This window comes from Phascolarctos cinereus, unplaced genomic scaffold (genome assembly GCF_003287225.1).
Source record: "Phascolarctos cinereus isolate Bilbo 61053 unplaced genomic scaffold, phaCin_HiC Scaffold_5;HRSCAF=322, whole genome shotgun sequence".
Lineage (NCBI taxonomy): Eukaryota > Metazoa > Chordata > Mammalia > Diprotodontia > Phascolarctidae > Phascolarctos > Phascolarctos cinereus.
In genome coordinates this window covers 13,713,492-13,739,039 of record NW_027555958.1, presented here as the reverse complement: position 1 = coordinate 13,739,039, position 25,548 = coordinate 13,713,492, and the positions used below count along the sequence as shown (strand labels likewise).

At 52.7% G+C, this 25,548-nt stretch overlaps 2 protein-coding genes across 3 annotated transcripts; both read right to left on the bottom strand.

The window, feature by feature from the left end:
• Nucleotides 1-371: 371 nt before the first annotated feature.
• On the bottom strand, nt 372-1,305 carry LOC110221246 (transmembrane epididymal protein 1A-like). Its single transcript, XM_021005680.1, has one exon. The coding sequence runs from the start codon at nt 1,303-1,305 to the stop codon at nt 418-420; it is 888 nt and encodes a 295-aa protein (XP_020861339.1). The 3' UTR covers nt 372-417.
• Nucleotides 1,306-11,792: 10,487 nt separating this feature from the next.
• CHRD (chordin) lies at nt 11,793-24,854 on the bottom strand. Of its 2 annotated transcripts, none has more exons than XM_021005787.2 (23): nt 24,258-24,854; nt 23,912-24,015; nt 23,334-23,463; nt 22,898-23,026; nt 22,586-22,685; nt 22,292-22,379; nt 21,689-21,830; nt 21,129-21,269; nt 20,866-20,948; nt 20,635-20,782; nt 20,248-20,354; nt 19,974-20,093; nt 18,941-19,097; nt 18,545-18,765; nt 17,910-18,023; nt 17,491-17,820; nt 17,279-17,372; nt 17,095-17,151; nt 13,683-13,786; nt 13,050-13,152; nt 12,743-12,894; nt 12,455-12,551; nt 11,793-12,305 (listed from the first exon to the last, which is right to left on the bottom strand). In XM_021005787.2, exons 1-23 carry the CDS (start codon nt 24,571-24,573, stop codon nt 12,253-12,255), a joined length of 3,090 nt encoding a protein of 1,029 aa, XP_020861446.1. In that variant the 5' UTR covers nt 24,574-24,854; the 3' UTR covers nt 11,793-12,252. The 2 variants fall into 2 exon arrangements, with proteins under 2 accessions (XP_020861446.1, XP_020861444.1); XM_021005785.2 differs by having other exon boundaries at nt 12,743-12,897; nt 24,258-24,853.
• Nucleotides 24,855-25,548: the final 694 nt, after the last annotated feature.

The following is a 25,548-nucleotide window of genomic DNA, read 5'->3' as shown; positions in this document are numbered from 1 at the left end:
ATTTTAAAGCTGAAGATACTGGGTCTTAGAGAAACTAAGTGACTTACCCAAGGTCACACAGGCAGTAAAGTGGGAGAGCTGGGCTTTGGAGCCTGTCTTCCTCTGCCTTGGGGAAGCCATCCCTGCCACCTTCTCTACCACACTGAGACTCCCTCTGGCCAAACAGCTCAGGCTGTCAGAGGACCCCTCCTCCTTGGTCACCCTGTTTTCAGAAATCTACATGAAAGAGTCAAGAAATTGCACTCACATAAAGACAGGCAAAGCAAGAAGTCTGAATCATGGCTGTCCTTTTTATTGAAGAAAAAACATCCTTCTAGGCTGGAGAAAGGTTCTCTGCCACACTCTGTACCAAGTGAATATGCCAGGAATACTGAATCCCTGATGGGGAAAAGGCACAGCACATAACTATCTCACACCCTAGATCCTACCACTCTCCTGATTCATCTCAACCAGCAGCTTCTTTAGCTCCTCAGTGGTGGGATCTGTGGGGCACAGCTGGTACTTAGTACTCTTTGCCCCCTGCTGAGGTGGGTACCGATGTTGCCAGAGACTGCAGAGCCCATAGACGCCAGCCATCAGCAGAGCATCCAGGATCAGGTGCCAGCAGAAGAAGGTTGTGAGGAACATGACATCTCCAGGTTTATCTGCCCTCCAAGGATGGCCAGTAATTGGAAGAAAGATTATGCTCCCCAGGTGGACAAACCATGAGCCAGACAGGAGAAGCATCCAGACCTTGAACACCCAAAGCACAGGCTGGTCAGGGAGCCAGAGTTCAATAGTCAGCACTTGAGCAATCAGCATGATGGGCAACACCAGCAGAAAGTGGGCACGGGCCTCCAGGACATTCTTGCCCTCAGTGTGGGAGAGCAGGAGCAGGGCAGTTCCTTGGAAGGCCAAGGCCAGGGCAGCCTGCTCCAGCCTCACCTGCTGCCTGGCCAGCCAGCTCTGACTCACTATGTCCACCAGACCACTGATGAGAAGGAAGCTGTATATGGTCACATGTTGCCAGGTGTTGTGATACAAGAATTTCCTCTCAGGGTCTTCCCAGTCTATAATAGCAAGCCTGTTCGAGCCTAATGGATAGAACAAAGCACCTGCCATGCCAGGGATGCAGACAGCAACCTTGATCAAACCCTCAATGGGGAGCTTCTGCAGCCAACCCCTTGCTCTCTTATCCCGGGGAGGAAGTGGTGAAACCAGGAGCCGCTGCCCCCTCAAGATGGCCAATGATACCAGCATGGCATAGTAGAGTCCAGAGAAAAACAGAAGCAATCCAGGGAACAGATGGCCGGCAAAGTCAGTCATGGAGGCCCCAAAGCCAAGGACAAAGGCGAGGAGAACAAATTCTAAGCGACTGTTCAGAAGGAGAAGCTGGCTGTGTCAGAGGGAGAAAGAGCCTGCCCACTCAGTGCATATACCTCCAAGTGGCCTCCACACCTTCTTGGGCTGCTCCCAAGGGAGGGACTAGAAGAGCTCAGAGGAGGAATCCATCCTCCGAGGCATGTCCCTCACCAGGCATTGACAGGAGCTCCTCCCTCAGTCCTGCCAAGGGCCCTGACTCCTCTCCACCTTCCAAGATGCTGCCAGCTAAGCTGCCTGCTCTAGTCTCTACCATCCTGCGCCTCTAGCCCTGGAGAGAGAGGAAGGAGTTGACCTGGAGTTCCTAAAAGAGTTGGTGCACCTCCACGTACAGCACCGAAAAGAACCGAGACTCTGATAAGATCTGCAATCAGCGGTTACCATCTCACAGCACAAAACTCACCCACCGGGTCTGGCGCCCTTGTCTTCCCTCCTGTCAGCACCTGTCAGACCGAGAGTCGTTGCTTGGCTGTAGTTTCCTTTTGAACCAATCAGTCTTCCTTCTCCCCCCTTTGGAGAGCTCACATGCTCATTGTTCCTCTGATTCCTCTCACATTTTCTTTCTCCAAGCTCCTCTGTTCTCCCTCGTTTCTCCCCCGCATGTGGCACTCGCTGACCAGTGCCCATAGCAGCCTGTGTAGCGTTAGGGCAGCATGCAGTCCTCACAGCACAGCAGACTGTAAGCAAAGTGAATGGAGCGGGGCTTGAAGGCAAGATCAGCAATTTCACTCCTTCTTGGGCTAGCTGCTAACTGGGTGATCTTGGACAAGGTCTTAACCTCAAGCACACAGGATCTCTCTAATCCTGTTTCTTCATCTTTGAAATGAAAATAATAGTGCCTTACAGCCTACCTTGTCATTAAAAGGCTCAAATGACGGAATGTTTAGAAAGGACGTTGCAAACTTTCAAGCCCTACAAATATTCCAGGTATTATTACAATTGTAGCCTTTTGGACTTGGGAGATCCTTATCCCAACTCACATTCACACGGTTGAGTTGGGTTCCCAGAGGGCTCTCTGCCTGCGTCAGCTCTAGGGATGCACCTAAAGAGTTAGGAAGACTTTCTACCACTATCAGATCACAGCCCCCATTCTAGTGGGGTCCATGATGCCAATCGCCCAGTAAATGTCTCCTCAATATCATCAATACCATTGATTGGTACTCCCATATCATGGTACAGATTAACATCAACTAGGTTTTACCAAAGGGATATTGACTAAGAACTGAAGTATAAACATAATCCCCCTGAACCAGGGACACACTCTACCCTAGACCTCCTTGGTCCCTGGGGAGACTGACTCAGACTGAAAACATTTGATGTGCCAAATTCTTTTCCAAAGTTGGCACAGCTGATGGACAGGGTTTCTCCTTTACTTGCAGGAACCAGCCTCTTGTCACTGTTGCTGGGTCGAGTCGAGGAGGCCACTTTATGCCACCTTTCTTATTGGCCCTGGCTGCCCTCAGACTCTGGTATGGACTCCAGTTGACAAACCTCTGGTTCTCTCGTGACCTTTGAAGCTCACACGGTCCCAGACTGGTCCATTCCGTTTCTAACACTTAGGACAGGAAAGATGGGGACAGAAGCAAGAGCAGAGCCATGTGCTCATGGATTTCTGTCAACCTGGGGGAAGGGAAGGGGAGAGCAGGACACAGATGCTCTGCCCACCTGGAGGCTTGCAGCAATCTCACTTACAGCTTCTGACTCAAATGCAGCCAGGCAGGAAAGAGGCAGAGTTGCCTCCATGGGAATCTTTTGTATGCACACTCATTTCTGAGTCAGCAGCCAATCAAAAAAGCACCAAGGAAGCAGACCAGAAGCAGCCGTAGAATGCCTACCTGCACACGCTCCAAAGTAGAGAACAAGGCCTTGTGTTGTGTGTTCCAACAAACAGGCTCACCAAACATGCCCATGCTCCCAAGACTGGGCTCTGATCGGTCAATCCCCATTACATTAGCATCAGAAATCCATTGGCTAATTGGCCATAGGGTCCAGGGCCCTTTAACTTTATGATGTGGTCCTGTCTTAGCAGGAGTATGATCATTCCACCTCCTTCTGGAATTGACAGTCCTTCCCCTGTAGCCTTGGGCTCTAACAAGTGAGCGTTTCATCTTTTCTTAGTGAGTGTCAAGCCCTCAGTGCCATTTCACAGCCATCTCCAAGCCTCTACTTGCATCCAGAAGTGAAGGGCCCAGCCCATGGCCCTGGGCTCTGATAGGTGACCATTTCATCTTGTCACACCAAGGAGTCTCAAGCCCTCCATACCACTTCCTTCTCCTTCTTATACTGTGACAGGTAGCAACCACCCTCTGGGCCCACTTTCCAACTCTGGCTCAGAGAACACAATTCAGATCAGGACCACCATTCCTCGTCAGGATATGTCAATCATTCATCTGTCTGAAGCACCCCTTCCTGATGTGTGTCATCTTTCTCTGTTAGAAAGTAAGCTCCCTGAGGGCAAGGACTACCTTGCTTATTTCTATCAGTTTCTTCAGCACTTTAGCATCATTCCTGGAAAATGAAAAGAACATAATAAAAGCCTTTTCATATTTTCCTTCATTCATTTTAACTTTGACATTCATTCAAGTATTTTGACAGGGAAGGTCCTGGAGATGAGATTCACTTTCTTCTACTTGGACCCATAGGGTAGAACTTAGTGCAAGGAGGGACAGTTACAAAGAGAAAAAGTTGAATCTGCAGCTGTGGAGACCAGCCCATACTCCAAGAGAATCCTTGCTGTAACAGACCCAACAAATGGTCACCAAGCCTCTGCCTTCTTTAGGAGCAAAGGAACCTTGGCTCTTGTACAACAGCTTCCGGTGGTTCTGGGTGAAAGACCCCCTCCTGGATCGCTGTCTTATTGTGGCAGAGGGGCTTGTGTGGCACAGTGAAAGCAGGAGGCATGCCATGCAGGGTCACCCAAGACAAGTCTTGGTGCAGAGTTCTGACAAAACTGGAAAAGGAAACGGAAACCCCACCAGTATCTTTGCTAAGAAAATCTATAGACAGTACAAAAATGATCAGAGATAACATTGGAAGACGAACCCCTCAGCTTGGAACGTATGCAGTAGGCTACTAAGGAAATGGACAGCTGCTACCAGGATAGCCCTAGAGCAGAGTGGAGTCTGCCTAGCACCTAGCACAGTTCCTGAACCACAGCAGTTGCTTCTTCATTCAGAGAAAGGAAGTTACTGGCCCAGCATCACAAAGCCGCTATCCAAACTGACTCCATCTGATTCCAAATGCATGGCTACAGTCCCCCATAAAATACAGTAAGGCCCTCTCCCCAAAGCACCCGCCTGGCAGCCTCCTGGCTGCCACCCACTCTAGGCTTGACTCCACCCTTCTGTGTCTGGGATCCCAGGCATCCAGACCTTGAACACCCAAATCACAGGCTGGTCAGGGAACCAGAGTTCAAGGTCAGTACCAGAGCAATCAGCATGATGGGCAACACCAGCAGAAGGTGGGCACGGGCTTCCAGGACATCCTTGCCCTCAGTGTGGGAGAGCAGGAGCAGGGCAGTTCCTTGGAAGGCCAAGGCCAGGGCAGCCTGCTCCAGCTTCACTTGCTGCCTGGCCAGCCAGCTCAGACTCACTATGTCCCCCAGACCACCGATGATGCAGTTATACATGGTCACTTGTTGCCAGGTATTGTGATACAAGAACTGCCACCTAGGGTCTTTCCAGGCCGTGATCGCCAATCTATTTATTACTGGTAAGTAATCTGTGGTGGCAGCTGTGCAGATAGTAACCTTCACCAGACCTTCACTGAAGAATTGCTACCAGCAGCCCTGTGGTCTCTTGTCCCCGGACAACCGAGAGCCATTGCCAAGCATTCCAGCATCTCACAGAGTCCAAAAAGGAAAGAAAACAGAACCAGGGACCAGAGGTCCCATGAATGTGGTCATAGAAAGTCAGTGCCAAGAACAGAGTGAGAAGCACAAAGTGAGCAGGACTGCTCCCTAGGAGACAGAGCCTCTGAGCTATGGAGACCAGCCACTACTTGGGCCTCGCCCATCCTGCCCACTTGGAGGATTTGCAGTGCCTCTGGCTGACCCTATCACAGCTATGGGTCCAGGATGAGCTGCCTCATCTGCTCCAAAGGGTTGGACTGCCACAGCTTCAGGAGGGACTCCATCCTCCGAGCCATCCTGTCATCAAAGCATTGACATGTGCTCTCTCCTCAGTTCTGCCACTGTCCCTTCTATTTTGCTGCTTCCCAGATCCTACCAGCTGAGCTGCCTGCTCTAGCCCACACCCTCCTGATACTTTAGCCCTGGAAAGGCTGAGAGGTATAGGCTATACGATGCCCAAGCTATTACCAAACTGCCGCTCATGCCATATTCCGTAATTGAATTTCAATTCCAAAATTGAACCGCTTCCATTTGAATTGTCTTAGGAAGATTCTGCAGATGACTTGGCAAGATAAGGTACCAGGCACTGAGGTCCTTTCTTGACCTGAACTTCCCAGCATTCAAATTACTTCAGAAGGCGCAATTCCAATGGGCTGGCCATGTTGTCCAGATGCCAAACGTTTACCTGAAAGATTATTTTACAGAGAACCCACACAAGGCAAATACTTACATGGCGGTCAGAAGAAGTGGTACAAGGACACTTTCAAGGTGTCTCTGAAGAACTTTGGGAGTGGTTGTGGGATATGGGAGACACTGGCACAGGGCCACCCAGCATGGCACGCCCACAGCAAAGAAGGCGCTGTGCATCATGAGCAAATCAGAGTCACAGCAGCTCCAAAGAAACATGGGATGCACAAATCTAGAGACATCTCCATCCTAAACGTTCCAACAGACTGTTTTGTGGCTGACCTCCGGTATAGCCTCCTGAGCTGGTCATCAGCCCCAGGTGGACACACTGTACTTTGACCCCCAACATAGTGACATCATTTCGGCCCTCTTCAAGTACAAAGGACAAATGACAACAGTAACTAAACTGCTAAGAGACTAGTTTGATCTCCTTGCAGTGAGGCGTCATCAATGAGCACGCAAAGATCCTTCCTCCCCAGGCCTTTGACACCGGCAGATTTGGTTTTAGGGCCATAGGCTGTGCAGCTATTGCACTTCCATGGCCTTGGGACTTGTCTCCTTCCTATCTATCATCTCTTCCCTATTTTTCTTTCTATCCCCTTTCAGGTGACAACATTTTCCCCCATTCTCCCAACTCTCTTCCCCTTCCCTTTCTCCTTTTCCTAATCTTCTCCCTTTGTTCTTCCTGACATCTGGCACCCACATAACGGACACCCCTTTGTGAGAGAAGGACCACCCTCCAGCTGGCATCTGGAATACAAAGTATGGTAGAGAGCGTATCAGAGTTGGGGTCAGGAAAACAGATTTTAGGACCATGGGCAAGTTAGAGGTTAAGTGACTTGTCCAGAGTCACACAGCTTGTAAGTGTCAGAAGCTGGACTTGAACTCAGGTCTTTCCATCTACATAGAGCCTGGTGCTCTATCCACTGTGGACCTAATTAGCACCTGATAATGATAGAATGGCAGAAGAGTGTCTCATGATCCTAGCACAAGGTAGCCCTCGGGCTCTCCCTGGGGGATAGTCCTTCTCCCCTCATCTCTTGCAACTGAGCAGAAGTCCCACGTAAGGAGACTGGGGAATATGTTCCATACTTTGTGATGTCTATGTTGGCACCCTTCCTCCTTCTCCTCTGCTTACCCTGCCTGCCATGCACTGTTTCAGAAAGAGAGAGAGTTCCTGGGGCATGACTGCGACAGCTCCTGCTGTTGATGCAAGAGACTCAGGTGGGACATGGGAAGAACCACATGGAAAGTGAAAAAGAGCCATGGATAGGTCTGTACCCACAGAATCCTGAAAACATCAGGAGCCCATCACAGAGGAAAGAAGCTGGAACGGACTGGGAGCTGGAGGATAACAAGACTCGTAGCAGCCCAGCCTGCCTGCTTTTGGAATCACTTTGAGCTGCTAGGTTGGAAGGGAGAATGGTTCTCCTCTCTGTCTTACACACTTTCCCTCCCTTGTCCATGGTCCTGTCTCTGTCTGTGTCCTGAGATGCCCATGGTCTGAGATGAGCTGTGTTTAGCCCTTCTCTCATCCCTTTGCCATAAACTGCTGGTGCCTGTTGGTGGCATTCATCCAGCCACATCTGAATTTGGGGATGCAATTGGGGGAGAAGGTTTTGGAGGTGACTAGTGGCTGATGGCTCCATGAAGGCACACAATCTATTTCTCTTTGGCTTTTGCTCAATACATAATTACCCAAATGATCACAACAGGGAAAGCCCCTGTGTTCTGTGATAGCATCAGACTGAGAACTGAGAGAAGGGAGCCCAGATGGGATTAGAGCTTCTGAGAGACTTAATGGAGAACCTCGGCACCATATGACCATATTCTGGGTGTCATTTCATCTCATCCCCTAGACTGATTTTGGACCCACCTCTTGAGGGATAATCCACTCTGCTTATCTCATCTGCCAGCAATGGGGTCTGAAGCCTGATTTCAAATCCCATTTCTGTCATTTACTACCTGTGTGACCTTGAGTAAGTCATTTAACCCACAGGCCTCAGTTTCCTTATCTGTAAAATAATGGGGTTGAACTAGATGGCCTGTCCAGCAGCAGAGCGGCAAAACTACCATCCAACGAAGTCACGGGTAGGGAAAGAAGCCTTGGTACTTGTGAGCTAAGTGCCCTCTGGTGGCCACTTGCAATATGGCAGCCTCCCAGAAAGACCATCCCATTCATGATAGAAGCCAACAGCAGTTATAAAAGCAAAGAGTGAATAGTATTACAATAGCCTTAGGCTGGTATCCTTTGCCTCCATTCTCCCGAACAGAAGATTTAGTCAATTAAAGGAAAGATCTTAATTCCCGGTAGCTAAATCAATCGAGAGAGTATACTCGATCAGCAATATATCGCTGATTTAAGTCAAGAAAGAATATCCTTTTAATAGCCAAATCAAGAGAAGTTGTGCCGTTAGGTTATCTGAAACCAAATTAAGAGAATCCCCTAACCGCAAGAGGTAGATACATTCATGTTCTGAGAAGACAGATCTTCTTCCAGGGGGGTGCCATCAGTAACATTGTTATTCCGTTTGATAAGTCAAAAACCTTAGTTGAGCTACATGTTTTTGTTTCACGTTGCTTCAGGAATTTCATTTTTTTTTTGGTATGTCCATTGGTAGTTTGATTGGTATGGTATTAAATCTGTAAATTAATTCTGACAGTGTCATCACTCTATTGCATAGTCCAACAATGAATAGCCAATATCTCTCCAATTATTTGTCTTTATTTCTGTGAAAAGGGTTTAATAGTGGAATTTGTCCAAGTTCTGAGTGTGTCTTTGTAAGTGGTCTGCCACGACCCCGCTGCATTTCAGCTGCCGTTCCCTCCCCCAGGCACATTGAACATGGCATAATAGAGTAGATCACACATGCACATTTGACTATATATATAGTGCATAACTCATTATCATAGAAGCAAAAGGGATAAAAAAAAAATCAGGTATATTTATATCAGGTTTTTCATTTGTTTTGCTAGGCAATAGGGTGAAGTGACTTGCCCAAGGTCACACATCTAGTGTCAAGTGTCTGAGGCCAGATTTGAACTCAAGTCTTTCTGAATCCAGAACCTGTGCTCTATCCACTGCGCCATCTAGCTGCCCCCATAATATAGTTATTTTTGTTTTGTTTTGTTTTGTTTTGTTTTGCTAGGCAATGGGGTTAAGTGACTTGCCCAGGGTCACACACTAGTAAGTATCAAGTATATGAGGTTGGATTTGAACTCACATTCTCCTGACTCCAGGGCAGTGCTCTATCCACTGTGCCACCTAACCTCCTTAAGGTTTTTCTTTTTTTTTTCTTCTTTTTTGTGAGGCAGTTGGGGTTAAGTGACTTGCCCAGGATCACACAGCTAGTAAGTTTCAAGTGTCTGAGGCTGTATTTGAACTTAGGTCCTCCTGACTCCAAGGCCAGAGTACTATCTACTATTCCACCTAGCTGCCCCTATATCAGGTTTTAGGGTCAGCCTTCACATACAGCCTAGATGGGACAAGCACATTTCTCTTCACGTGCTACTAGTACACTTTTCTTATTTATTCTCATCCCAGTTTGTAAGGTTAATCGGGGTGTATGGGATATTTTCATGTTAATTACTCAACATGGCGGCTCTCACTAGCTAGTTAGCTGTGAGATTCCATCACAGTTTATTAAGTACAATTTTTAACAGTTTGATAAACTGTTATATATTATTTATTTGACAAAGTAAAGAAACTTCATTTCCTCTGAGTCATTTAACTTCTCTGAACCTGTGTTTACTCATCTGTAAGACAAGAGGTTTGGACTTGAACACCTATAAGGTCACTTTCAGCTTGAAATCTACAATCCTATGATTGCGTTGGCTCATTTTCTCTATATATCAAACTCCAGAATTTCTTAGACTTAAACAAACTTCAAGGATACTGCCTACACTGTTTATTAACAGTACAACTGGCAACAAAGTGACGTCATAAATAAGTATTTACAATGTAACCGTTTTGAGAAAGATCCCAGTCAATTCCTTTTAACTATCATTTCCCCTTTTGAATTCTCAATTCTTAAAACACAGTCCCATCATTCAGTTTTCTCGAAATATCTAAGTCTCTTTTTAATACTTATTTTCATGTTTCTTTGAAACACAAGGGCTAATACAGTCCCCACTGAGATCTCATCCTGGGGTAGCTAGGTGGCGCAGTGGATAGAGCACCCGCCCTGGAGTCAGGAGGCCCTGAGTTCCAGTTCCGCCTCAGACACATAACACTCACTAGCTGCGTGACTCTGGGCAAGTCACTTAACCCCAATTGCCTCACATGAAAAAGAGAGAGATCTTGTTCTAAAAGTACCAGGAAGATGGATACTTCATGTGGCAGGCTATCACTGCACTAGTTAATACAGGGAAACAGGAAGGAGAGATGGAAAGGAAACGAATCAATGAAACTTTTTTTTTTAAGTTGGGAATATATTGGGGAAAAGGCTGCTACGTGGTGCAGTGAATAGAGTACTGGGCCTAGAGTCAGGAAGACCTGAGTTCAAATCCAACTGCAGACACTAACTAGTTGTGTGACCCTGGGCAGGTTCCTTCACCCTGTTTGCCTCAGTTTCCTCATCTGTAAAATAAGCTGGAGAAGGAAATGGCAAACCATTCTAGTATCTCTGCCAAGAAAACCCCAAATGGAGTTATGGAGAGCTGGACACAACTGAAATGACTGAACAACAACATACAGCAACCTACTGGGCAAGGAAGATGATCTGGAGAAGTGGTCAATAAAAATAACTTTAAGTTAGAAAAAAAAAGACAAGGGCTAAGCTTGCTATCCACTGAGCACCTGGCTGCCCCCAACGTACATGACTTCTGGCTTTGTCTGTGATGTGTCCGCACGGCTCTCCTGTCCTGGCAGAGGTCTAGGTCTGCCTCTGGTCAGTGCCACCCTTGTAGCTGAGCTGCTGGAAGCATGCGCCTGGCCTGTCGGCTCTGCTGCTGCGTGGTGGCCACGGTGTTTCCAGTCATTCATGTCATAGGGCTGGCCGCATGGGTCCAGGGGTCAGCTTTCAAGCCTCCTTTTATATGTTGTTTCCTTTCTAGTATAAGCTCCTTCAGGGAAGAGACTGACTTTCTTTTTTTTTTTTACTAATTGTATCTCCTGCCCTTAGCATAGTGACTGGCATACAGGAGGTGCTTAATAAATGTTTATTGGACTGGATTGGAGTTAAGCATCACTTGTGTACGAGTGACTAGCCCAAGATTCCTTAAGGGCCCAGCCTGGGTCATGGTGGATTCTAGGCCCAAGCCTACCTCTTTGACCAGAACAAGGCTGGCTTCCAGGAAAGAGAAAAGGCTGGGCCACTTCATCTCTCTACAGCCTTTTGGAAAGCTGTAGTTTGTAAGGCTTCTGTGCTCCTGCTTCGTACCAGGGCAGCTCTGAGAGAGAAGCCCTCACCGCCTGTCCGTGTGTTGGCAGATCCGGCAGGTTAGCCAGGCTTTCTGCCAAGCTGTTACTCATGGGGCCCGCCCAGCATGCTCAAGGACTTCCATCACTGACCCAGCTGCCAGGAGGGACGCAGAGAGCTTAGGGCAGGCTGGGGCTGAAGCAGCCCAGGCCCCAGTGAGACAGATCCAGTGATGGAGGAGATGGGAGACAGGTGTCTTGCCTGTCAAGGTGGGGTATAGCCCTTCCTGCTCCCTGGCTTTCCTCCGTACCCCTCAAATCACAGCCCCCAAGTCCACACCAGGCATGGTTGCTCCCAAACTGTGCCTCCTCCCTTTCTTTGGGCTTTCAATCTTTGAAGACAAAAAGCAGGAAAAACCACTAGCCCCTAGCAAGTCAGGGGATCTCATCCCCATCACAAGTGACCTGCAGCCCAGAGCTCCCGTCCCATGCCTCCCCCCCCCTCCTCTTCAACTAAGTGGAAACATCAGACTCATGAACTGAAAAATTTTTTTTAATAAATATACATATTTCCAGTAATGACTCTGCTCAGCTCAGGGCAAGGACAGTGAGGCTGGGAGAGAGGAAGAAAAGGAGCCTTTGTGCTGAGTGAGGATAAATTAAAAATCCCAAAAAGCCCGTGGCACTATATACAGGGGTACGGAGGAAAGAGGGGCAAAGGGGCTAAAAGGCCAGGGAAGCGGCCTCTTAGGCAATTGTGGGGGAGGGGAGGGAAGAGGGGGAGCAGGCAATGCAGTGTCGGGGCCCAGTACTGGCTCCAGCTTGGGACACAAGTCCCAAATAGAGGTGGGGGCTGGGCACGGCAGACACAGGGACCCTGCTGCCATTGGTCTTCCCATAGAGGAAAGGACACTCCCCATCCACCTCTCTCTCAGCCCGGCCGCCCACTCCCCTCACCCCCTGGGCCTTCTTGTATGTGCTTTGTTCAGTCAGTTGCCTATGAGTCCCCAGCTTCTTTCTCTAGCTCTGGCTCCATCCTGGTCTCTGGGGCTGCAGGAGACACATTGAGAGGTGGTGGGGCAGAGCGGCCATCCCTTTCCTATTCCCAACGCTTCTCTTCCCCTCCCAAGTCCCTGGATCCCCACTCAGCCTGAATCCCTACAAGCCAGCAGGAACCCCTCCACAGATTCCATGCTTACGTCGTGGCGAGCAGCGGGAACAACAGCGGTCTTCCTTCCCGGAGCCACAAGCCAAGGCAGGGGGACAGTCATCCCTCTCACAGTGAGGCACCCCAGCCTAGGGGCAGGATAAAACGCAAGGTCAGTCATCCCGGGGGTCTCTCACACCTGGGCTGCTCCTGTCTCTCCCAATCCCTTTCCTCTTAATCTCTGTGCCCTTACATGTATCCCATGCCAGTCTTCCCCGCTAGGCCCTCCCTTCTGTGTCCCTCGCACTATAACCACCCCACACCCATATATACAACTCACCCCACACCTGCATGTAATACAGGTCATCTCCCCAAAGGGGGGCACTGATGGGTGCCACCGCTGACTCTCAGGGAACCACTGGCCCCCAAAGCGGCAGCCTCTTGGCCCATCTGCCTGCATGGGGTCCCCCAGCCAGGCCCGAGATCCAGATCCTGCTGTATGGAGGGAGGAAAGGAGACAAGGAAGGAGGAGATGTCAGAGGCAGGGAGGGGTCCCCTTCCCCTCCCAGCCAAGGAGCTCAAAGCCAGATATTCCTTGGGGCAGGGAGCCCCCCTTCCAGGAATTTGGCTCTGACTGACTCCCTCACCTGGGCACTGTTTGCAGCAGTCGGTGGGGTTGGCACGGATAGGCTGGGCACAGGTCAGTCGGGGACATTGCACCTTCTCGCAGTGCACTTCCCCTGTTGCTCCCTGTAGGGGAATCGTCAAGGTCGGAGGGGACGGGGAGGGAGGAAAGGGGCAAGCTAGCCCACTTGCCCCTGCCAACCCAAACGCTTCATCTTAATACAAAGCAACAGCCTGCAGTAAGTACCTGCTGTGTTTCAGGAATGGCAGCAGATGCCCTGGATACGAAACCACAGAAATCACCGCTGCCCTCCCCCCCCCACCTGAGTCTCCGCTCTCTGCCCTCCAGGCTAAACATCCTCTACTTCTTCCACAGATTTTCATGTGACACAGATGCAGGCCCTTCACCACACTGGTTTCCCTTCTCTCAACAGACCAGCTTGTCAGGGCCCTTAAACTGTGCCTCAGTACTGAGCACAATAGTCCAGATGCGGTCAGAGCAGGACAGAGCCCGGCAGAACTGTCGCCCCTTGTTCTCGGAGGCCAACAGCTTCTCTAGTGGCCACGCCCCACTACCAACTCATGCTAAGGCCCTGGAAGGATGGGAAATCCAGAGGTCACACGTTTAGAGACCAGTTCGGGAACTCGGGCTGTACCTTGCAGGTGCAGACAGCACACTTGATGAGACCAAAGGGGGGCACCACAGGATGCCAACGGGTGCCTGCAGCACGCCAGCTTCGGTCACCATCAAAGTAGCAACCTGTAGAGAGAAAACAAAATCAGGTCCAAGGTCAAGATCATGGCAGCTTTTCTCAGGGCCTAGACCAAAGTCAGTCAGTCAATAACATTTATTAAGCATTTACTATGTGCCAGGCACTATGCTAAGACCAGGGATACAAAGAAAGGCAAAAACACAGTCCTTATCCTTCAAGGAGCTAACATTCTAACAGGCCACAGCAGATAAATAACTATGTATATACAATACAAAGGAGAGGAAATCTCAGAGGGAAGGCACTAGCAGTGAGGGCGGCCAAGAGAGGTCCCCTGGGGAAGGCAGAATTGGAGCTGTCTTCAGTGAAGCCCAGAGGCCAGGATGAGGACATGCGGGACAGCCAGGACATGGAGAGTCATGTGTTAGGAGCAGCAAGGAGGCACTTGGCATAGGATTGTCGAGCTCATCGAATACAGTGTAAAAAGAAGAGAAAGGTTGGGAGATGAAGGACTTTAAATGCCAAAGCATTTTATCTTTGATCCTGGAGATTAGTCAAATGTAAATTCTAGAAACATTTGGTAAGCACCTACTATGTGCCTGGGCGCTGTCCAAGGTACTGGGAATAAGTGCCTTGAGAATGCTTCATTCTGGGCAGTTCTTTCCCCAGCTCCCAGCACAAATGGGAGCTTAACAAATCCTCCTTGTACCATTGATTAATTGAGTACAAAGAGGAAAAACAACCGACTGAGGCCGCAAGGAGCTTCTTGGCCTCAGTGGGGAAGGAGGGGCACAATCAATGTGACTGGGTAGAATGTAGTGAGTACAGAAGGGAGGCCTGTAGAGTTAGGGGAAATCTGAAGACAGCTGGGGGAGATTAGGGAAGGCTCCTTGGAAGGGCAGCAGTGGAGCTAGGTGGTGAAAGAAGGGAAGGGCTTCAAGAAGCAGCAGTGGAATGGAAGTCCTTCCTGCGCGAGTAAAAGCCCAGAGGCAAGACTGGGCAGGACAAGAAGAAAGACAAGAAGAAACCATATTGGAAGACAGTGTGGTTTGGCTGGGATGTAATGTGGGAAAAGAAATAAGAGCCAGACAACAGGAGGTCTTAAATGCTAGGCTCAGGGGGTTAGATCTATTCTCGTGGGAGACAGTAAGGAGCCAGGAAAGGCTTTTGAACAGAGCAATGATGCGATCCGATGTGTGCCTTAAGAAGATGAGTTGGGCATCCAGTAAAGGATGGAGTGGAGAAGTGGCAGAGGGGATCATAGGATCATAGCACTCAAGCTGAAGACCATCTCATCTAACCCTCTCAATTTACACAAGGGGAAATTGATGTACTCTCACAGGCATCTCAAACCCAATTTATCCAACAGAGAACTCATTATTTTTACCCCAGGACCTTTTCCTCTTTCTGTGGTGGGCACCCTCATCCTCCCAAAGGCCCAAGTCAGAATCCTTGAAATCATCCTTGTCTTCTCTCTCTTAACCCCCATATTCAGTCAGTGGCCAAGTCTTGTTATTCTAACTTCATCTCCCACACTCATTCTCCTCTCTCCACTGACATAATCACTTCTTTCCTGGACTATGGTCTAACTGTTCTCCCTCCTTCCCATCTCTCCTCTTTCCATCATCCATAGAGCTAACAAACTGTACTCCCAAAACACGTTTCTGATTATGCCACTTCCCTACTCAACAATCCAAAGTGAGTCACTATTAATGCTAGAAAATGACACAAAATCTTAGCCTGGCATTTAGAGGACTTTACTAGATGACTTCCACCTAATCTTATTTCACATACTCTCTGTTCTGGTCAAACTGGTCTACCAGCCATTCTCCATCCATGACATCCCATCTGTTTCCATCCAGGCCTTTGCCCAGGGAGGCCCTTCTATTAGGAATGCATTCTCTCCTCATTTCTGTCTTCCTGTAGCCTCCCTCAGTTCATTTAAAGCACAGTTCCTACGATGCCTCCTACAGAGACCTTTCTTCATCTCTCCAGCTGTTAGGACTCTCTCTGGCTCACTCTGTCTCTCTGTCTCTGTTTCTCTGTCTCTCTCTATCTCTGTCTCTCTCTGTCTGTCTGTCTGTCTCTGTCTCTCTCTGTCTCTCTCTCTGTCAGTAGATGCCCATGAATTGGAGAATGGCTAAGCAAGTGGTGCATGAATAGAGTGGAATAACATTGTGACGTAAGAAATGAAAAAGGAAATAACAGAGAAACCTGGGAAGATTTCTGGACACCGAAACAGAGTGAAGTCAAGAGAACCAGGAAAACAATATAGACAGTGATGACCACAATATGAATGGAAAGAACCGTTAAATAACTGAAGGCCAATGTGGTAAAGAGATGGCACCAAACTGGCCCCCAGAGAAGAGCTGGGAGAAGGCACCTTCTTCTGCTTCTTGGCTAAGGTGGGAGAACTCGGGTGAACAACACTGCAGATAATCAGCATAATAACATTGGCTAACATTTATATAGCACTCATGACATGGCAAGCTTTGTGCTAAGTGCTTTGTAATTGTTATCATAATTAATCCTCACAACAACCCTGTGAAGGGAGGTGCTGTTATTATCCTCTTTTTACAGCTGAGGAAACTGAAGCAGCAGAGGCTAAGTGACCTGTCCACGGTCAGCCAGCTAGTAAGTGTCTGAGGTTGGATTTGAGCTCAGCTCTTCAGACCCAGCACTCTATCCACTGCACCACCCGACTTCCTCCAGTGTCAGATAGACAATGTCAGGTGTTTCCACCGTGTTGATTAGGCTTACTAAACTGTGGGGTTTTTTTTCTTCTCTTTTTTATTCTTTGTCCTAAACGAAGTCTCTCTGGGAGGTGGAATGTAATGCATGGGGTAAAGTTAGTTCTAAAAAAAAAAAGTTTAATTTAAAATAATAGCATGCTTTGCATTACTTTGGGACTACTTTGGATGGACTTAGTTATCCATCTGTCCATCCCTACGCTCCCTGGTAGAGTGGAAGCTATCTGCAGGCAGGCAGAAATGGTTAGGTTTCTGTATGTACATCGCCAGTGCCTCGAGGGCTCGTTGTAGGGGCTTAGTAAATGTCGCTTTAATTTAAGTAGATTGAAGGCGGCCAGTGAGAAGCCTGTGACTCATAGTGCAGGGAAGAGATGATGAAGGCTTACACTGGGGGGGGGGGGCTGGGGGGAGACGGGAAGGGGGGAAGAAGGAGGGCGGCAGATTCAAGAGCACTCAAGGAGGTGGATTTAATTTTCCCCCAAGAAAGTGGTTTCCTTGATGGCCGATTTACACACCCACTGCTCTCACACCCTTCAGCTCCCCTCTCGACTCCTAGAGGTACCAGCAGTTCCCTCTTCTCCCCGCCCCCCCTCCGGTTCCTCCATCACCTTCTCCCGGGTCCCGACTCCGATCCAGCCCTTGCCTGTCTCCAATGTCCGATTTTTCTGCAGAGTCAAAGAGGCAGGGAGTGGAGAGTCAATTTCCTCCTGTCCTCCAAACTGTCCTCTTCTCCCTTCCCCTTCCTGTTCTTCTCCTCTGTTCCTCCACCTCCCCCCATCCCTGTTTGGTTACTAGGACAAACGGGACAGCATTGGTCCGGAGCCTGCACAGGGTGAGGACAGCTCAGGGGTGGACACACCACAGGGTCACAGATCACTGTTCGTCTCTGTCAGGAGAGATGGCAAAGGGAGACGTGAAACCCACTAGCCTCCTCTGATCTCCAGTCCCTCCCTTACCTCACTGCATTACCTCCTTCCCAATCTCCTCCCATCCAGCAGCCTTACCTGACAGGTGCAGAGAGAACAGACGGGGTCATAGTTGGGAGCCCAGTGGGCTCCATGGGGGCGCTGCTGCCCCTCAAAGAAACAAGTGTTGGGATCACGGAGGTGTCCACCCCCGCCCGTTTTAGGGACTGCTGACACAGAAGTTTCCGGCATGGGCTGGGCCTCCACCGGGCCCACAGAAGCAGGTATCATAGACGCCACCACTTCCGGAGCTTCGGAGTTCAGGGATCTCATTGGAGCTGCAGCTGCCGTCAGGTCAGGAGCCATCCTGTCAGGCAGAGGTGCTGCCAGCCGCAGGCTGCCCACCTCACACTGGTTGGGGATGTGCACCTGGTTGGACAGGAATCGCCAGTGGATAGGTCCCGAGGATTCCCTCCCTCCTTCCCGTGCCCCTCTGCCTGGGCTGCCAGAAAGCCTACCTGTCCCCGAAGCTCCCCACGGGGGCTGCTCTTGGTGCTGACCAGCAGGAAGGCCATGCCTTGGGAGAGGTGGTGCAGTAACTCAGACTCCAGGTCCTTGACAATCCCCTGGGCCTACGGACACAGAGACACAGAATCAAAGATTTGAGCTAGGGCTGGAAGGGACCTCAAACACCATCAAGTTCAACTCCTTAATTTTACAGATAAGGAAACTGAGGTACAAAGAAAGTGACTTGTTCAAGGTTACACACATGGTAAGCGGAAGTCAGGACTTGAACTCAGGTCCTCCAACTCCAAGCCCAGTGTTCTCAATATCACACAGAACAGAGCCTTTTCCTATAAGGCCCGTATCCTTCCAAGCCTGTCAATGAGAGGTTTTCTAGTCTAACCCTCTGAATTCACAGAGGAGGAAACGTAAGCTGAGGGGAAGGGACATGCCCAAGGTTATAAGGTCACGAGCAGTGTGAAGAAGACTCAAAGCCAGGGCCTTTCCATCACACCGGGGCCACCAGCCCTCCATCTCCCCAGGAGGGGCCCAGCTAGTGAAATCCATATGCCTCACTCCCTGGAGGGCCACGGACCATTCCTTTTTGCTCACAGAGTGCTCCCCATTATTCCTCAATGAGTTCACTCACCTCGGGCCCATAGAATCCCTTCAGCAGGCGTTGGGGCCCTGGGAGGCCAGGGGGGCCAATGAGGTGGATGGTGACAGTGCCCTGCTCAGAACCACTGAGCCCAGCCAGAAGCACCTCATAATGCAGGTGGCAGTGCCCATCCAGGAAAAGCCAGGCATGCCCTGCAGCCTGGCTTCGTATGGGTGGCAGGGCCAGAGCTCCTGCCAAGGGCACAGGAAGCACTAGGGAAGGAGGGAGTGCACAAGGTAAGGAGAGGAGCTTCCACAACTCTGAGCACCAACCTCACCCTGCTTCCTGCCCCATGGTGCCCACCCACATGCCCTGAAAGTCAGCCACTTCATCCTCCTGACCGTAAGGTTCCAGGGGCAAACCAGGAGAAAGCACTGTGGTACTCACTGTCTTGACGGGCACTGTACCCACTATAAGGCACAGTGGCAACATGCCCACGCAGCTCTCCCTCAGGGAAGTCCTTGGTGCCCACATTCAGAAACAGCTCATTCTGTAGCAGCATGTGGACTCCCCGGGCACCCAGTCCTGGACACATGCCCACAACCTGGCAAAGCAAGGCACAAGAAGGGGAGCCCATGGGATGGGATGGAAGGAGCAGGTCAACAGAGCTAAAGAGGAAGCCTTTAGCACCCAAGCATGTGTGTGTGTACACACACACACACACACACACACACACACACACACACACACACGCATACATGCACACTCCCCAACTCCTATGCAGCGATAGGGAACTTTGGGTGTAAACATAACACTGCATAGAACATCAGACTTTTTCAAAAGATTGGTTAATTTGGATAAACTTTTTTTTTCCTTTTTCCTCCTTTTAATTTTTCATTACAAAAGATGGCTCTCTAGAAGGGGAAAGGGGAAGAATATATTGGGAGATTTAGGTGATAGAAAAACAAAAGACATCAATAAAAATCCATTATTTAAAACATGAAGCCCTCAGTCAGCCTCCTCACCCAGAGGAGGGCTCCCCTGGCCTTGCGCCCCCTCAGTCAGCCTCCTCACCCAGAGGAGGGCTCCCCTGGCCTTGCGCCCCCTCAGTCAGCCTCCTCACCCAGAGGAGGGCTCCCCTGGCCTTGCGCCCCCTCAGTCAGCCTCCTCACCCAGAGGAGGGCTCCCCTGGCCTTGCGCCCCCTCAGTCAGCCTCCTCACCCAGAGGAGGGCTCCCCTGGCCTTGCGCCCCCTCAGTCAGCCTCCTCACCCAGAGGAGGGCTCCCCTGGCCTTGCGCCCCCTCAGTCAGCCTCCTCACCCAGAGGAGGGCTCCCCTGGCCTTGCGCCCCCTCAGTCAGCCTCCTCACCCAGAGGAGGGCTCCCCTGGCCTTGCGCCCCCTCAGTCAGCCTCCTCACCCAGAGGAGGGCTCCCCTGGCCTTGTGCCCCAGCCCTGCCCTCCTTCCTCAGGATCCCCTCACCACGTGCCCCTCTTGTTGGCTCCTGGGCATTTGGCATAGGACACTGTGCTGGTCCCTCCTCCGAGGTTTGGTCTCCAGGGTTACAGTTGTGACCTCACTGGCTGTGCCAACTACCTGCACCTGGGGGCCAGGGACAAAATGAAGAGGGGGAGAGGTCAGGGACCTGAAGGCTCGGATCTGCAGCCAGAACACAAAACCCACCTGGCCCAAACCCTCAAATGCCCAGCCTCCCTGGTAGCCAGCTGTCCTCCACCCCTGCCTGGCAGCCCCTAACCTGATAGAGCAGGGAGCCATTCCTTAGAAGCCTCAGACTGGCTGAGCCCGCTGCACCAGTCTGCACTGGCACCAAGGCATCTGCACCACACAGGACACTCTGCAGGGCTTTGAAAGAACAAAAAGACAGAGAGGGGTGGCAGTGGGGTAGGAAGGGCTCAGGCCACACCTGGAACCAGCCCTCAGCTGAATGAGCCCCACTGGTTTGGCCTAAGCTTGAATACTCAGAGATGCTAGCCTGCCTCACCCCTGCCTTCCCCCTACTCAGGCCTGGGATGGGCCCTTCCACCTTCATCATCTTCCTATGGTCTTAAGACCCACTAGCACTTCCTCTCCCAGGGCCGTTGCCCCTACAGCTGGGGATGGTGGCCCCAGGGCAGCCACTCACTGTCACAGCTCTGCCTGGCGGTGATGTGCCCACTGATTCGGGGGCCAGGGCCCTCCTTCCTCTCCAGGGATATCTGAAGCTCTCCCAGAGCCAGCCACTGCATCTCCTGAGCCGTAAGGTCAGGCAACACCTCAGCAAAGCCAGGCTCCTGGAGACAGAGTGAGGGACAGCATGGAAAACCAGGGCTGGGGCCAGAGGGAGAGGCCTGGGAGAACAGGCATGGGTACTTACCTGGGCAGAGACATTGGCCTGAAGCTCTCGGAGGAGCTGGTCCTCGTGTTGAATCTGCAGCCGAAGGGGAGTGTGGAAAGATCCTGCAGAAACATGGATGGGTGCCTGTCTGCTCTCTACACAGCTCTTTGCCCAGGGTTCAGATACCCATGCCCTGCCCCCTCCTCCCTCCTGGCTCCCTGGAGGCCTCCCTGTGAGGCCTCCTGCAAGGAGTCCAGGAGTCCAGGGCACACCAATGCCTTGCCCTTGTTCTTCTCACTCACCACCATTCTTAGAGTCCAGCAGGCCCTGGGAAAGCAGGAGGAAGTGTAGGGAGTCCTCTGTGTCACTGAGGGTAAGCAGGGCGATCCCCCCAGTATTGGCTTGGGGTGGGCCCTCTAAGGTCAGGATGGCACTAAAGGTCTCTGGGTACAGGGGGAGAAGGGAATTTCAAAGCAGGCCTCCCCTTTCCCCCTCCCGAACCATACCTCTCCAGCACTGACTCAAAAGGGGGGTGGGGCAAAAAGACCCCCACCCTCTGCTGAGACTAGGGCTTCCCTTTGGAGGAATAGGTGGATAGATGGACAAATAAAGCATTTGTTGTGTGCCAGGCACTGCACAAAGATTTGGGGATACAAATACAAAAAGCAAAAAGGCCCCTTCCTCAAGAAGCTGACATTCTAATGGGGGAAATAGCATAGAGAGGTAAGGTACCCAGAGCGGGTGTTATGGTCAGGGAAGTAACAGGAATCATGAGTGGGGGTCGTGAAGTAATTGATTAAGATCTCCAAGCCAAGGCTCAATATCTCACAGGTTCCCCCCTCCCTCCCTCAACAGTCCTCACCTGCAGCCAGTTCCCGGTGTCGGATCAGGGGCCCCCAGACCTCACCTGAGGGGTGAGTGGGTGTGACCAGCACCACGTGCAGTTGTTCAGCCCGAAGGAGCCGAAGGGATTGCCGGGGTAGTGCCCGCCACATCCCACAGACCTGTAGTAGACAGATGGAGAGACAGACAGACACAAAGAAAGAGACACATGCACAGAAAGAGGGAGAGAGAGAAATACACACCACCCAAAAGAAGAAGCCTTGAGTGGGGCCCAGGCCCAACTAGATGAGCGCAATCCCCCAAGAGAACTTCTAGGAAAGAACTCTGAATTTCGACTCATAGGCCTGAATGAGAGCTCATTTCCAGCTCACTAGCCATGTCACTCCCTTCTCTGGCCCTCTGCTTCCTCAGCTATGAATTTCAAGGGTTGGACTGGGTGGTCTGGAAGGTTTCTTCCAGCTGTAAATCTGTGATCCTCTAACTTGATAAGCAAACAGACGAGGTCCTCTTGGCACCAATCAAACCACCCCCTCCCCCTCCCACGCAGTCCTGCAGCCTGGCCCAGGGAGCAGGCAGGTGGGGAAGGGACAGGACAGCATCCAGATCTGGGGGAAGGTCTTACCAAACCATCCTGGGCTTGGGGAGCAGGGTGCTCGAACAGGATGCTTCCGCTTGGGTCTGTGAATCGGACTCGGGTGACGCGGTCCATCCTGAGGAGTGCAAAGAAAGGGGTGAGGAGGCAGGAACCAGGGCACGGAGCTCCTAGGGTGACCCTTGCCCCTTTGTTAATTCTTCCCTGCCCTTTCCCTAGGTTCCCGTTGGCTCCCCAGCCCGGTGCTGCCCTTCCCTCAGGCACCACCACACCGGAACAATCTAGTACTCTAGTTTCGCTGGACCCTGTTCCCTCTCAACTCACCCTCGGTAGGAGACAGAGAAGCGCAGGGTGGACCGCAGCAGCAGCACCCGGGTTCTGGCTACTGCCTGCGACCCTCTGCCAGTCAGCAGCGCCACAAAGTCTGCAGGGAGAGAGAAGCCCTGATCCCTACTCAGGAACTTCGCTTCTGCAGGCCTCAAAAGCTGAGCCCTCTTGGGCCCCGAGCGCCCCCCGTGGCCTGCCAAGAGCCACCCATTCCCCCCACCTCTGTGCCCCTACCCGCACACATTCTCCCGCCAGGCGCCCCTGATCGAGCCAGCCCTTTTCTCCTCCCTGCCCCAACCCCTCCTGTACCTGTGTGACCATCCTCTCGGGCCCTCTTTTCAGCTCCAGGGTCTCCGCGGTTGCTGTAGCTGCGATGCTCCGGGTCCCGAGGGTACTCGAAGGCCGAAGCTGAGTTCTGCTTTTCGGAAGGGGTCCGTTCTGGTCAGTGGCGGACGAGGATCGAAGAGAAAGCGTCAAAAAAGCTTCAGCCCAGCCACGAACAGCTGAGAGGTGCAGAAGGGGGAGGTCCCCTGGGACCACCTGCCCCCCAACTCCCCAAGGGTTGCCACCCCGACAGGGCTACAGGTGGAGTGGAGGAAGAACTCTGTGGCCCTGACTCCCTCTTCCCCGCCCCCCACCCCCCATGAAGCCAGCAAGTAGAAGGGGAGAGGGGAATGAAACGAGATCAGCCCGTCTGGGCACTGGGGTTGAGGGGCGGAGCCTGAGCCTCAGGGGCGGGCCTTACCAGGGGGGCAAGTCTGACAGCAGTGACCCGGCAGCTGGCGGGGTTGCCCGCAGTTCGGCACCGGACACTCGGGTTTAATGTTCTTACAGCTCACCCGTCCTGGACCCCTGCCCCGGCGACCCCAAGAGGGCTGCGGCCAAAGTGGAGATAGGAAGGGAAGGTGGTCAGGACCGGGGTGGGGGGCAGTCCAGAACCTAGAGACCGCTTGGGATATTGGGGACGAGATGAGGGCGGCCTTCCTTCAAGCATCCGGGACAGAGAGGGAGGGAGAACAGACAGGGCGGTCGGGAATTATGGAAATTCAGCAGAGGCCAACCGAAGACCCCAGTGCCCTGAGATGAGGGAGGAAGGGAAGGAACCTGGGCACCCGCCCTCTCCCGTGGTTGCCACATACCCGCGAGGTAGTCTACAAAATATGTTCTGGAGGACTGGTCTCCCCCACCCCTCTCCATCACCACCACCACATCTCGGCTCCCGGCAGTCCGAGGTCCTCCAAATCATGGTACCCAAACTGTAGCTTCCCAGACCCTTGCCCAGGATTGAGGGTCCCCGTCCCCCGTGTCCCAGGAACCACTCACCAGCTCGCAGGCGCACAGAACGCAGCGCATCACCCCAAAAGGCTCCCCCAGGTCCGGGTGCCACGTCTCCTCCAGGGCATAGAGCTTTCCCCCGAAGGAACAGCCTGCAAGATGGGCATTCAGCTGGCAGCCGCTGCCTACCTTCCCATCTCCCGCCTGCCCCTGAGGCTATTCCCTCCCTAGAGCCGGCCAGCTGACGCCCTCTCGCCCCTTCGAGCTCCCGCTCTCCTCTCCTCTCTTCTCCTCCCCTCGCCTCGATTCGCCTCGCCTCGCCTCGTGCCAGACGTGCCCCCCAGTCCCGTGCCAGCAGCAGCGTCGGGCACCTGCGCCACCCGTGGCCACCTACCTGCCGAACCCCGGGCGGGCAGAGGCTCTTTCTCGGGCCGGATGGGTAGCTGGGGGAGCTCGGGGCCGGAACAGCGGGCCGCCCGGAACCCCAGCACCAAGAGCCCGAAAAGCAGAAACTGAGCCGGCGGGCCCGGGAGGCTCCGCATGACGCGGGCCGACGAGGGCAGGCAGCCGCGGGGCTGGGCCGGGCCGGGTGGGGCGGGCGACGCGAGGCGAGGAGGTCGGGCGGGCCGGCCGGCCGGGGACTCTCGGAGGCCGGGCCGGGGACGGGGCCGGGCCGAGCTGAGCGAGGGACTGCGATGCTGGCGGGGCATTACAGCGGCGGCCAACCGGGCGGGACAGGGCGGGCAGACGGTGCCTAGACGCGGGCTCCAGGAGGCTCAGCTGCCCGGGGACGGCGGCTTCGGCCCCAGCCCGGGCCCGGGCCCGTTTTATGCCCGGCGCCCAGGGCCCCGGCCGGGGGCCTCCTCGTCAGCAAACGGGGCGGCGGCGGCGGCGGCGGCGACACTGCGAGGGGCCGGGCCGAGCCCAGCCCGGGGGGTCCGGCCCTGCAGACGCGGCCCGCTAGAGCTGGGGGAGGGGAGGGGCAGAGCGGGAGGGAGGGGCTGGAGGGGGGCCAGGGGAGGGAATGTCCCTACGCGGGGGCGGGGCGGGAGCCCCCCATAGCCCCCCCTCCTCCAGGGGACGCCACCTGGGGGGAGGCGGGCGAAGCCAAGGACGCACTGACCATTAGCAGCTAGGTGCCGGGGACACCCGTTTGAGGGGATACAAATGGGAGGGCCTTCTGTGGCTCAGGCATCCCGGGGAGAGGACTGGGGCTGCCAGATCAAGTGGGGTTCTCCCTGGAGAAGGAGCACAGTTCAGGGGCCAGGCGCTCAGGCACAGCCCTACGCAGGAAGCAAAGGAAAGACCCCCAACACCTGTCTCTTGCCCGGAGATTTCAGCTCCTTTACTCAGAGTCCAGTTACAACCGCTACCCTCCCCCATTCCATTCCTGCTTCTTCCCAGCTCTGCTCCCGCTACAGACACATGCCACACCCGGATCCATCTGCCTTGCCCTCGATTCAGCCTCTTCTCTGGATACTTTCTGCTCCCCAAACTCTGGGGACCACTGGCAGTTTTTCTCAGGAGGGCCAGTCCCCCACCAGTGACCTCGCCTGCTCGCCTCGCTCCGTTCAGTATCTCTTACAGACCATCTCAGCCGCAGGCCAAGCGTGGCCGCTCTCCCCCTCTCGTCCTCCCAGCTCCTTGGACTCCGTCTTTGTCAGAACCTCCCATCTTGACTTTCT